This window comes from Pseudophryne corroboree, chromosome 10 (assembly GCF_028390025.1).
Source record: "Pseudophryne corroboree isolate aPseCor3 chromosome 10, aPseCor3.hap2, whole genome shotgun sequence".
In the NCBI taxonomy this organism is placed as follows: Eukaryota; Metazoa; Chordata; class Amphibia; order Anura; family Myobatrachidae; genus Pseudophryne; species Pseudophryne corroboree.
Genome location: NC_086453.1, coordinates 23,045,022 through 23,059,266, shown reverse-complemented (window position 1 = coordinate 23,059,266; position 14,245 = coordinate 23,045,022). Strand labels below are relative to the sequence as shown.

The 14,245-nt window shown below is 47.5% G+C and overlaps 1 protein-coding gene across 2 annotated transcripts in view; it reads right to left on the bottom strand.

Annotated features, from left to right (window-relative positions):
* Nucleotides 1-3,743: 3,743 nt before the first annotated feature.
* LOC134965842 (leucine-rich glioma-inactivated protein 1-like) overlaps nt 3,744-14,245 on the bottom strand; it is a 49,139-nt gene continuing 38,637 nt past the window's right edge. For both annotated transcript variants that reach the window (XM_063942220.1, XM_063942221.1), the window contains exons 8-9: nt 12,384-12,548; nt 3,744-5,066 (exon numbers count right to left, since the gene is read on the bottom strand). In XM_063942220.1, coding sequence (XP_063798290.1) covers nt 4,204-5,066; nt 12,384-12,548 — 1,028 coding nt within the window. In that variant the 3' untranslated portion in view covers nt 3,744-4,203. The remainder of the gene's footprint in view (nt 5,067-12,383; nt 12,549-14,245) is intronic.

The window sequence follows — 14,245 nt, the reverse complement described above, 5'->3', positions numbered from 1 at the left end:
GATCAGCTTGTGTGTCCATCGGACACACATGGCTGATCACTCTGCCGGGTCACCGCTCAGCTTTCTATGCCAGGGGCAAATGCCACATTATCGCAGTGCTGCCCTGTGATCTCGCCAGCCTGAGATGGCAAAATTATCACAGGGCACACCGTGGTATTTTTTCACATTTTTTTTTTTAGTAAATCTGGTCTCAGATCGCATTTCCCATTATAAGTATGGGGGGAATGCGATGTGGGTTACTAAAAAAAAAGTGAATTAAAGGGTTTGGAGCAGTTTTTCATGAAAACTGCTCCAAATGCACTTTAATACATTCAGGTGATACTAAAATAATGTTAATAAATAGACCTGTCTGAGAAAGCTGAAGTTGCGTTTCTTATTTTTTTCTCTCTCTTTTTCTTCAGGGCGTAGATGGTGTTACACGGTCTTTCTATTGGGTTGTGCTATAATGTGATAGGACTGAACAGCGTGACACTCGTGTACATAAAATGCATTTACACTGCTGGATACATAGTTGTACAATGTGTAAAGTTACTTGCAAGTGTGTTAGCAATCAAGAATAACTCATTCCCACTTTCATGAGCAAACTGATTATGTGATTTGCAGCGGGATGTATAAGACATGTGATACATTCTGCTACTGATCACATGCATGTTGCTGTTTAGTAATGCGATGTGCATGTACAATTGTGGTCAATGGGGGTCATTCTGAGTTGATCGCTCGCTAGCAGTTTTTAGCAGCCGTGCAAACGCCATGCCGCCGCCCACTGGGGAGCGTATTTTAGCTTAGCAGAAGTGCGAACAAAAGGATCGCAGAGCGGCTACAAAATAATTTTGTGCAGTGTCAGAGTAGCTTCAGACCTACTCAGCGCTTGCGATCACTTCAGACTGTCCACTTTGTTTTGACGTCACGAACACGGCCTGCGTTCTCCCAGCCACGCCTGCATTTTTCCTGCCACGCCTGCGTTTTTCCGAACACTCCCTGAAAACGGTCAGTTGACACCCAGAAACGCCCACTTCATGTCAATCACTCTGCGGCCAGCAGTGCGACTGAAAAGCTTCACTAGTCCTTGTGTGAAACTGCATCGGTCATTGTAATAGTACGGCGACTGTGTGTGCATTGCGCCGCATATGCATGCACAGAAGTGCCGATATTTTGCCTGATCGCAACGCAGCGACTAAAATCAGCTAGCGATCAACTCGGAATGACCCCTAATATCACAAAGGATGGCTCTTCTGATAAGAGTTGTCCTTTGCATTGAGAGGACCTTTGGGTTTTCGATCTGGGAGTTTTTCTGCGCGAGCCACAAGGAATCCTTGGAGTGTTTCTATTGGATCCCTCTTGGGGAATTTTGCAGCGAGAAACCCAGAGGCTTCTCTTAGGCAATGCCATCTGTAGCTGCCTATCGGGTACAAGCTCCTGAAAGTTTTGCATCCCGGAGCTTTGTGCATATGGAAAAAAAACCTCAAACCTAAGATTTTACAACTTGTTTTTTTTTTTAAATTCTACTTATTCAAGTAAATAAATGCATAAAGAAGTTGGATATATGAACTGTGATTTATAGGAAATGTGTTTGCAACTATAATCCTCCCATATCAGAGTGACAATAGCCTCCTATCACTGCACTACAGTATACTGTTGTGGATCATCTCATCTCGTGATATACTCTATAAGGGGTACACATGGAGAAATCCGTGATTAAATTTTAAACAATCTGACTATCGCTGACTCTAGATTTGGCATGCATGCCAGATGCCAGATCTAGTAAATCGCTCACTTCACCACTGTGTGAAGTGATCCCCCCCCCCCCCCCCCCTCTCACCCTCACTCTCACTCAGCACACATTGCGCTCTGTGCTGTGCTGGGGGAGGAGATGTATGCTGAGCGATCTGTGCTAGATCGCTCAGAACCCATCTCTCCCGTATGTACTGGGCTTATGTTGCTGGGGACCCTGCTCCTCCCACTATATAACTCTCAGTCTGTGGCTTCCTGCTGCCTCCATTCCCCTCCTCACATCATGTCACTGCCCCTGTCACATGCAGCCCTGTCCTCACTAACACATCACTCATCTCCTGATATACTCTGTGCTGCTGGGGACCCTGCTCCTCCCACTATATAACTCTCAGTCTGTGGCTTCCTGCTGCCTCCATTCCCCTCCTCACATCATGTCACTGCCCCTGTCACATGCAGCCCTGTCCTCACTAACACATCACTCATCTCCTGATATACTCTGTGCTGCTGGGGACCCTGCTCCTCCCACTATATAACTCTCAGTCTGTGACTTCCTGCTGCCTCCATTCCCCTCCTCGCATCATGTCACTGTCCCTGTCACATGCAGCCCTGACCTCACTGACACATCACTCCTCTCCTGATATACTCTGTGCTGCTGGGGACCCTGCTCCTCCCACTTTATAACTCTCAGTCTGTGGCTTCCTGCTGCCTCCATTCCCCTCCTCACATCATGTCACTGCCCCTGTCACATGCAGCCCTGTCCTCACTGACACATCACTCATCTCCTGATATACTCTGTGCTGCTGGGGACCCTGCTCCTCCCACTATATAACTGTCAGTCTGTGACTTCCTGCTGCCTCCATTCCCCTCCTCAAATCATGTCACTGCCCCTGTCACATGCAGCCCTGTCCTCACTGACACATCACCCATCTCCTGATATACTCTGTGCTGCTGGGGACCCTGCTCCTCCCACTATATAACTCTCAGACTGTGGCTTCCTGCTGCCTCCATTCCCCTCCTCACATCATGTCACTGCCCCTGTCACATGCAGCCCTGTCCTCACTGATACATCACTCATCTCCTGATATACTCTGTGCTGCTGGGGACCCTGCTCCTCCCACTATATAACTGTCAGTCTGTGACTTCCTGCTGCCTCCATTCCCCTCCTCAAATCATGTCACTGCCCCTGTCACATGCAGCCCTGTCCTCACTGACACATCACCCATCTCCTGATATACTCTGTGCTGCTGGGGACCCTGCTCCTCCCACTATATAACTCTCAGTCTGTGGCTTCCTGCTGCCTCCATTCCCCTCCTCACATCATGTCACTGCCCCTGTCACATGCAGCCCTGTCCTCACTGATACATCACTCATCTCCTGATATACTCTGTGCTGCTGGAGACCCTGCTCCTCCCAGTATATAACTCTCAGTCTGTGGCTTCCTGCTGCCTCCATTCCCCTCCTCACATCATGTCACTGCCCCTGTCACATGCAGCCCTGTCCTCACTGACAGATCACTCATCTCCTGATATACTCTGTGCTGCTGGGGACCCTGCTCCTCCCACTATATAACTGTCAGTGTGACTTCCTGCTGCCTCCATTCCCCTCGCATTGTCTCCCTGCCCGTCACATGCAACCCTGTCCTCACTGACACATCTCTCATCTCCTGATATACTCTGTGCTGCTGGGGTACCCTGCTCCTCCCACTATATAACTCTCAGTCTGTGGCTTCCTGCTGCCTCCATTCCCCTCCTCACATCATGTCACTGCCCCTGTCACATGCAGCCCTGTCCTCACTATCCTTATCACTGCCTCTGTGATTTTGTTACGCCCTTACTACGTATAATCCCCTTATAAATAGTGGAGAACTCAAATCCAGTTGTATACTGGTTAAAGCAGCATATTTATTTTTTAATTGTGAATACAAGAAAGGTGTTGATAGTGTTTGATAACAGATTGACTCTTCATACTTGAAGTTACACTTATTTTATCCAGTAATAGCCACTGAACACCTGTCATTAAGTAACATTTTATTTGGCTTAATTAAAAAAAATTATAATTTTGTAGCCTGGTCACTCCAATTTTATTTACACTTGCCCCCTGGTGGCTACTGGCCTCAAAAGCTCTTGTCCTATTATATCACTGCTGGATTAACCTGGATGAGGTGGAACCATACTCCAGTCCCTTTCTCCGGTATAGGCCCACAAGATGCTAGACTAGAGCCTTTAAATATTTGTACGGGACTTTGGCCAATCGGAAAGTTTAGCAACACTTGCTGTTTACTTTTCCCTGTAAACTCCGGTGTCTGATAGTTTCCCTTTAAACCCAAAATTCCGGAAAAGCATCTGTGGGTGTTGTTTTTTGTTTTTGTTTTTAGTAGGCGTGTCCCTGTTTTCAGGACTTTTAACAAGGCCGTCGCTCTTCACCTAAAGGTGTCCACTTTTCCACCACATTTGTTAATAGTTTTTTTTTGCCTCATACTGAGTTTTCTTTCTCCACATATTCATACACCACAGTATCCCCTCCAAAGCTTGCCACAAAAACAAACTGCCGGCCCCGCACCTTGACGGTGGTGAAAGCCCGGGCTTCCAGGACCTTCAGTTCCTGCAATGGCACCAAAGGTCCCAGTGGTCCATCCTTATCAATCGACTCTTCAACCTCCCAATGTTTCCATTTTTCTAACTGGTAAACCCACGTGTAGCCAAAGTCATTCCCAAGGAGAGCGTGCCACCGCTGGCCGAGCAACAGCGGTTGAAAGACATGGGAACCGCGTGATGGAAGCTGCTGCAGCTGACGAAACATGGAGCCATCCCAACGTACGAGAGAGGAGTCCCCCATATACCGGACCAAGCAAGCAAACACCCCATCCTCGGCATCCGTGAAGTGCTTCACAGCGTACACATCCCAAGCCTCCGGGATGTCCGTCAGCCGCACTAAGCGCTTGTTCTCAAACCGGTAGACAAGTGGCCTTTGAGAACCGCTGCTCATGATGAGGTGCGGGGAACCTGAGAGGAGTAGAGTTTCAGCGTCAGTATCGCGGTGCCAGCGAGGCAGCTGCTGTTGAGGGTAGAATCCACGGCCGTCCCACCGGTACAAGGTGCTGGCCCCGGACTTGGCGCTGTCTGCGATGACGAAGTAGTGCTCGCCTTCCGCTGTAGTGAAGCTCTCAATGTCGTTGGGCTTGCGGATATCGGGAAAGTGTTGGAAGAGTTGGAAGGAGGAAGCGCTTCCGGCTGATGGGTCTCGACGATAAACGGAGGAGCCGCCAAAAAGTTGGGCAACCACGACAAACAGCTGCCTTCCGATAACCAAAGGCAGGCACGAGACAATGGAGATACCTACAAGTTTGAAACAAAAAGACTTAATGAACACAGTGGCCTGGTCTACAGCGTTGTCCCCATTGTATGCTATGAGCTATATGATTTAGCGTTCAACATGCAAAGACCAAAAAATCGAAGTCCAGTTTAAACATTTTAAAGAGTCGCTAACTCTACACAGCGTGAGGACCATCTACCTAATTATTTGTACAAAAAATACTGTATAGTTTTGGTGGTATACCGTTGTTAGGTCAACCACACTTAGGTCTACAGTCAATAGGTCGACCACTATTGGCCGACATGGTTAAAAGATGACACAGGAAGATGTCAACATGAGTTTTTCACAAATTTTTTTTATTTGTGGAACTTTTTCATACTTTATCCACGTGGACTGCGACTAGGAATAGTAGTAACCTGTGCCGAGCGCAAAGGTAGCGGAGCGAGGCACCTTGCCCGATGCAAGAGGACGCATTGTACTATTTGGGGTTCCCGCTGATTTTACAGAGTAAACAACACCAAACAAAGTAAAAAAAAAACTCATGTCGACCGTTACCGGTGTCGTCCATTTTCATGTTGACTTTTAGTCCATGTCGATCTTTTTCCTGTGTCAACCTAGTGTATGTTGACCAATAGTGGTTAACCTATTGCCTAGTTAAGGTGGACCCTATGATCCACACCCATTTTTGGTGCTGATTCTATTACCCCCAAGAGCCAGTGGAACAGGTTACATGGATTATTGTGATTAGGTCATCGCAGAATGATTTCTGCTCTGAGCCTATGTAGGTGACCTATCGTAATTACGCTGTTAAGCGCCAGTTCTTGGCTAATTGAATCGTCTCCATCATTTTTTTTTTTTTTGCAGGAACTAGGACCGTGGGCTGCACTGCTGTAGGAAAATGCAGTCTGTGTGGTTTGTACTAAAAATGTATTCAAGTGGGTATATTTACTAAAAGTCGATTTGGGTAGATTACAGGTTCTCAAACTTGGTCCTCATTACCCCACACAGTGCATGTTTTGCAGGTCTCCTCACAGAATCACAAGTGAAATAATGAACTCCACCTGTGGACCTTTTAAAATGTGTCAGTGAGTAATTAATACACCTGTGCACCTGCTGGGTTACCTGCAAAATGCACTGTGTGGGGTCCCGGGGACCGAGTTTTAGAACCTGTGGCAGAGGCGGAACTACCGCCAGTGCAAGCAGTGCGTTGCACTGGGGCCCGCCTCTGTCCAGGGGCCCAAAGCATGTAATGAGTCAAACTGACTCATTATATGCCGCTGTGTGCTGCGGGCAACCGCTGCCTGCAGCACACAGCCGCCTGGAGAGGAGCGCACTGCAGCGGCACGGGGGAGAAGGAGAAGGAGGGAGGTGGAGGAGGGAGCCGCAGCAGCGCTTTGATACTGGTGGAGGCGCTGCTGCTGCTGTCCCTCTGCTTCACTATAGGCTGTCTTCCGAGAACAGCCTATAGTGAAGCAGAGGGGCAGCAGCGCCTCCACCAATGACACAGCGCTGCTGCGGCTCTCTCTTCCACCTCCCTCCTCCTTCTCTCCTGCCCGGGAATCGTCAGAAGCTGCACCGAGGAGCCTAAGCCAGCGGAGAGGGTAAGTATAATTCTGTCTGTCTGTCTGTCTTTCTTGGGACTGTCTGCCTCAATGTGTAAAAAGGGGGAATCTGCCTGCCGCAATGTGTAAAAAGGGGGAATCTGCCTGCCGCAATGTGTAAAAAGGGGGAATCTGCCTGCCGCAATGTGTAAAAAGGGGGAATCTGCCTGCCGCAATGTGTAAAAAGGGGGAATCTGCCTGCCGCAATGTGTAAAAAGGGGGAATCTGCCTGCCGCAATGTGTAATAAGGGGGAATCTGCCTGCCGTAATGTGTAAAAAGGGGGAATCTGCCTGCTGCAATGTGTAAAAAGGGGGAATCTGCCGCCGCAATGTGCAAAAAGGGGGAATCTGCCTGCCGCAATGTGTAAAAAGGGGGAATCTGCCTGATGTAATGTGTAAAAAGGGGGAATCTGCCTACCGCAATGTGTAAAAAGGGGGAATCTGCCTGATGTAATGTGTAAAAAGGGGGAATCTGCCTGATGTAATGTGTAAAAAGGGGGAATCTTTGCCGTAATGTGTAAAAAGGGGGACGCTGTCTGCTGTAATGTGTAACAAGGGCACGCTGTCAGCCATAATGTGTAAAAAGTGTACGCTGTCTGCCGCTATGTTTAACAAGGGCACACTATCTGCCGTTATGTGTAAAAAGTGTACGCTGTCTGCCGTTATGCGTAAAAAGTGCATGCTGTCTGCCGTAATGTGTAAAAAGGGGACGCTGTCTGCCGTTATGTGTAAAAAGTGCATGCTGTCTGCCGTAATGTGTAAAAAGGGGAATCTGTCCGCCGTAAGGAGTAAAAGGGTCTCTACCTGGTGTAGTGGTGCTACTGTGCGGTAATTTGAATAATGGAGACTACTGTGCACCGTTTTATGAATTGGTATTATTTTGTGGCCACACCCCTTCCCCACGAAGCCACGCCACTATGTATTTTTGCGCGCGCCTACGGCGCGCACTGCCCCTATTTTGCATGCAGGGGTGGGGCTCCGATGCCGTTTCTTGCACACAGTGCTAAAATGTCTAGTTACGGCACTGTTGCTAGGTATCCATTTCTCTGGCCCTGAGCAGGTCCTCCCTCACCAGATCCTCTCAAGGGGTGAGGGGGTGTACTTGGATGGGATGGGGGGGGGCCCAAAGCATTTTGTCGCACCTGGGCCCGCCGCTCGCTAGTTCCGCCACTGACTTGTGGGGTAGATGTTTATCGATGTTTGGTCGATTTTGTATTTCAGGGTCTAAATCCCACATTTACTAAAGGTGATTTTTGACATATACAGTATATATATTTCTTAAATAATGTTAAAAATCATCTGTTAGTAAATCTGTGATTTAGGCCCTGAAACACAAAATCAGTAAAAAAAATCGACCAAAAATCGAACAACATCGGCCCAAATTGACTTTTAATAAATATACTTCGTTCATTGTGGTTGATTCAATTAGGTTCTAGCACTGCACCTACGCCAAAATATTGCAGTAGGTTAATTCTGCTCACACCTCGAGCAGGCAGAAATCGGCAATGGACTTAGGGGGTTATTCGGAGTTTTTTAGCAAACCAAAAAAATTAGCAATTGGGCAAAACCATGTTGCACTGCAGGTGGGGCAGATGTAACGTGTGCAGAGAGAGTTAGATTTGGGTGGGTTATTTTGTTTCTGTGCAGGATAAATACTGGCTGCTTAATTCTAACACTGCAATTTAGATTTCAGTTTGAACACACTCCACTCAAATCTAACTCTCTCTGCACATGTTACATCTGCCCCACCTGCACTGCACATGGTTTTGCCCAATTGCTAACTTCTCCTCATTGATTTCTGTCTGGTTCAGTTAATGCTCCTAAATATAAAAATGTCATTGTTAAGAGGCTGAGGCATCGCCGGTTGTGGTGACACCCGGTGCGCACTCTGTATTATTACACACACACCCCCACCCCCCGCGCGCTTAGCCCGCCAGAGCCGCGGGCGTCCAGAAAGGGGGATGGCCTAATTTGAAAGGGGCGTGGCCTCACTCATCTTCTCTCCTTTACTCCGGGGGCATGTCCAGCCAGCTTCCCCGAAGATTGCACAGTGTCGGCTACTTATCTGTGACAGGAGCCGAGTGCTGCCGGAGATTATCTCACTGCAGCACTCGGCCCCTGTCACTGCAGAAGAGCTGGCACTTTGGTGTCACCCCTTCTGAGGGGGACACCCGAGTGCGAGCCCCCCCCCCCCCCCCCCCCTGCACCCGCCTTCTGACGCCACTGTTAAGAGGAATGGACTATATTTACTAAAGGGTGGTGATGTAAAACCACAGTGTTTTGGAGATTTAAAAAAAAAAAAAAGAAGAAGAAAAAAACGCACTATTTAGTAAAGACCGATCCGCTGGAAACCTGCCAGAAAAAATTCTGATTTTCAGAGCAAATCTCTCTTCTCATTGTTTTTTTTTTGTGTTAACGTATATAATAAAAATACAAACTGTGATTTATTAATCTGCTGTTTGACAATCAACCAGAAAAATTATTTGGGTATGAGAGGGTGAAATCGCATCTCGGCCAGGTCACAATACAAGAGAGTCACATTGGGATCCGGTCTGAAGATCGACAGTATCTAGGTCGACAATGTTTAGGTCGACCACTGTAGGTCGACATGGATGGAAGCTCGACAGGGTTTCTAGGTCGACATGTGCTAGGTTGACAGGTCTAAAGGTCGACATGAGTTTTTCAATTTTTTTTCCTTTTTTGAATTTTTTCATACTTAACGATCCACATGGACTACGATTGGAACGGTAATCTGTGCCGAGCGAAGCGGTAGCGGAGCGAAGGCACCATGCCCAAAGCATGGCGAGCGAAGCGAGCCATGCGAGGGGCCGCGGTGCACTAATTTGGGATCCCGGCCACTCTACGAAGAAAACGACAAAAAAAAATCATCATGTCGACCTTTAGACCTGTCGACCTAGCACATGTCGACCTAGAAACCCTGTCGACCTAGTGACTGTCGACCTAGTGACTGTCGACCTACAGTGGTCGACCTAAACATTGTCGACCTAGATACTGTCGATTTGATGAACCACACCCATCACATTACCCCTATTTATTAATATGGGGGCAAAAATGATTTATTGTTTAAATTGCCAAAACAATTAATTAATAAGTATCGTACGGTGCAAAATTACATTAGCGGGAATTAATACATAGTTATATTAAGGGGCAGTGTTATGTATTCATTATATTAAGGGGTTAATATTTATTAATTTTCTTATGGGGGCATGATTGCTAAAGGGGGTAATAAAATGTATTACATATGCAACACTTAGATTTTAGCACCATAAGTACATTTTAATTGGCCCCGTTAATAACCAAATAAAGTTGCCCAATAAGATAAAAAGATGAATAATAATTCTGCCCGTTTATTATAATTATATGGTATTATGTCTCATCTTCTGTTGTGAATGGCCAGATACCAGGGACGTGCAGTCAGGGGAGGCAGGGGAGGTAGGAGGCAGTGCCTCCCCTGTCATAATGATAAAAATAATGCAAAGGAGGTATTTTTAACACAGATTCTGTGATAAATATCTTCATTTATTATTTTAATCATTTTCCCCCAGGGACTATGAAAAACTACGGGGAAGCGGCACCTATACTTGTGCCTCAATGACAGGGGCGTGCATTCAGCCCACATGAATGCATGCCCCTGTCAGTCCACCAGATGTGATTGGACCAACGGACGCGACGGAGGGACCCGGTATAGTTAGGGTGGCTGGCGGCAGACCTGGATCCGAGAGGATCCAGTCCCTGCCAGCCATTCTGCAGAGTTCAGCAGCAGAGAGCGGCTTCCCATTTCGAAAATGGCGCCTCAGCATAATTGTTGAAATTCAAGTTGGCCACCGCAAGCCAATCACGGCTCCCTGCATCATCGCCCCGCCCCCTCAACTGGCTTATATAAGCCAGTGGTGAGGTAGCGGCGGTCAGTCTGGCGGAGGGGAGGGAGCAGGCAAGAGCTCCCGAAGATAGAGGACGCCGGAAGCCCTGTGGTGGCCGACTGTAAAGAACAATATTAGCATGCCATGTACCCCGCACCCACCGCCACCAGGGGTGTGGGGCATAGCACTGGTCTTTCAGCCCAGTGCTGGTTGTTGCTCAGGAGGGGGGACCCCATTTAAATTTTTGGGGTCCCCACTTTCTGAGGAATGCCAACCCTGGGCTGACTGGTTTGTGGGGTGTTTAATGCTTTGACAGGGGGACCCCACACTGAGTGTCTCCCCTGCTATGGCATTACTCCCCCTGGCTGCTGGTTCAGCCTAGTGCTGGTTTTGGTTAAATAGGTGGGACCCTATGCTTTTTTTCCCCCTCCCTTCTTCTTTGGGGGGTGGGGGAAGGGGGGGCACCACCGCAATCACCAAGTGCCTCCCCAGTTACTGCCCTCACCGCACGTCACTGGCAGATACTCAAACAACAGTTTTCCAGCATTTTTGGTGTTTTGAGACCCCATAGTAATACCATACAAGGTCCGTCAGTAAGGTCATGGTTGTGCTTGGAGATGGTTGAGCTTGGAGAGAGGTAAAATATAAGCTGCTGCTGTGCAAAAGCGATCACCTCTGAATCAGGCCCAAAGTACCAACCAATCAGCTCCTAACTGTCATTTTTCAAACACAGCCTGTAACATGGCAGTTAGGAGCTGATTGGCTGGTGCCCTATCTCTTTCCACTTTATCTTCCTCCAAGCTTTGAGCAATCTCCCCCTTAGAATGGGTGGTCCCATCATTTGGCGTTGAGCTTAATATTGGGTCCCTGTGGGAACGTTGCTCTGTATTTTTATGAATATGTTTGTTGTTCATAAGTAAAGTTCACGTTGAAGATAAAGTTTCTCCACAAGAACGGATCTCAACCAATCACTAAGGAGGTGATCTGACTGCGCCTAACTGTGTTGTCCATCGCAACCCATTAGATGCTTGCATGTATTTTATAATTTGCACTAGAACGTGGTTGGTTGCCCTTGGCAACACTATCTTAAAAGAGCCCTGTGTTCCTGCTATGGTACGTGGAAGTTAAAGCCCCTTATTGTGTTAGCTAAAGCCCCCTAATACAGTGTCAGACTGGGACATGAAGGACCCACTAGGGAAACGCAGTGGTAGGGGCCCATGCTTAGAGGCTTGGCTAACCATTAGTGAGTGCATGTTCTGGGCCCCTTCATAAATATATATAATAAATAATGGTAGTGCATGTATGATAATGTACCAGATTAATAAAAACAATACACTGTAGAAAATACACCATAGTCCTGCGCAGTGTAATGCAATTTATGTATCCTATATAATAAAAGACTAACACTGCTCCTCACCTCTATGAGGGGAATTCAAGTGTTTTGCGCGCCGATGTCTATTAAATGACACCCGACGGAGCAATTCAAGTGTTGCTCCGTTCAGACGTGCACAGCCACCGCTGGTAGCTTGTAATGTATAATTCAATGTGAACATCTGGGATCTGATCCCCAGAGGATGGGCTGGCCTTCCCCAAGGCAGTGGGGCCCACTGGGAGTTTCCCCATTCCTGTGTGGACCAATATGACCCTGTCCTATTATCATAGCCAGATTAAGGGTGAAGTGAAGGGGATAACGTCCCCCGGGGCCCCCTCTGTCAGGGAGCCCCCCCAGCCAGAGCACACTGACATCACTAGCTCTCCCTCTTGTGCAGTGCAGGTAGAGACACAGGAGTATTAGGTTTCAACTGGAAAATGTGTTCTTACGGAAGGTCTATCAGAAGCACCAACATCCTGGACTCACCTTTGACGCTATCATAGTGCCTGAATTCGTAAGCCACATGATCCCACTCCAGGAAGGTGCAGCGACCCTCAAATGGGTGAGTGATCACCACATGCTGGTCAGAGAGATATTCAAAAGACCTGACGGACAAGGACGGCAACTTGTAGGTCCACCGCTGGACAATGTCTGTAGAAAAAAAAAGTAAAAGTAACATTTAGTGGCAGACATCATTACGCAGGATACCATGAGATACCTAATGATATTTACTAAAAGTGCCACTGGAGGAAAATGACAGATGGCAGGAGCAAACGCAGGATTTCTAGAGGGGGATTTCCAAATGCAGCCCACAATCTCCCATTCTGCAGAACATTGGAGTAAGTGCGGGAGTCTGGGGGAATAGTAGAAGAACCTAATACCGACCCTGGACAATAATGTAAACATTGTCTTTTTATACACTGGATAATGTATGGAATAGTATTAATATTTAACACTATAGATTGTCTATAGTAGGCTGTTTCAGACTTGGTAGCAGAAGCTGCTACCACTGGGCATGTGCAGCAGCTCTGCTCTGTCCCTTACACTGCATGATGTGGCGGCAGTATAAAGTTTGTGTGGGTACTACATATTACTGTACATGAAAAACACTGTGATATTGATGTTGAAATGTAACAAGACCAAACGCTTAAACTTGGTCTCAGCGGGAGTGGGAGATAAGCCTCAGCAATGAAGGGGTTAAAGCTGGTTGCAATTGGTGGAAACTGATAAAGCAACATGACTAATAGTACAATAAATGATAAATTGGAAGGATGTATTTACTGTAATTTTTTCATGTCCGTGTCGGTAAAGGGCACATTTGTGTACAGTATTTGTCACAACAGTAATACGGTTATCTATTACCATATTTAATTAATCTGTTGGTGTGTGCTGTCTTCTGGACCGAAGATCCAGGGCTCTAATCGTATGTGATCATCCACAGTTTATGTGATTACATTTACTAAGCAGCGGGTTTGCAGACTGTTGCAACCTGCAGGCAGGGAAGTCGAGAGCCGGGCTGAGCCCAGGTAATTTTCAAGGGGCGTGGTCTAATAACAGGAGGTGTGGTCATGTACCCTTAGAAAAAAAAATACTGAAAAAATAGTATTTTAATTTGAAGCACCTCCATGGCCACACTGCAGCCCAGTACACAAGCAGCGTGTGCTGGGCTGAGGAAAAGAGCTGCAGCTGCTGCCAGGTAAGGGAGAGAGGGGGCCTGGGCCCCTACTGGACCCTCACTGGGCCCCTCCATCAGACCTGGGCCCCGGTAATTTGTACCCTCCCCCCTCCCCCTCTCGGCACCACTGCCTGCAGGACATCGCCAGTGGACTTCAGTCTTACAAAACAGTATTTACTATGCATCGGGCAATTAAAATCTGATGGCGTCCAACATGGGTTCCATCTAAACCCTGTTGGATTAGGCACTCCTGATTGAACTCGCTGTCAAATGGAACGTTAAATCAAAATATGTAAATAAAACTGGTGCCCCTACCTACCCCAAATATTATTCAGTCCAGGGCCTCTGAATCTAGATCAGTGTTTTTCAACCACTGTGCCATGGCACACTAGTGTGCCCGGAGCAGTCTCCAGGTGTGCCGCCATAGAAGCAGAGCCAGGCCCGTCAGTGTTTTGCCGCTACTGAGGCCCTGGAATGATCAATACTGGTGGGTTTCGTGGTTGCTGAGCCAGATCTAATTTTGGGCCCGGGCAGTGTTGGGCTCTTCTGGCTTTCTCAGATGTGGCTCAGACGTTACCTATGGAGAAGCTGCGACATGACATCCTAGGACACGCAACTGCGCCATGCATCACCATTATATTTGAGTGTACCCTGGCAATATTTAGATCTTGTT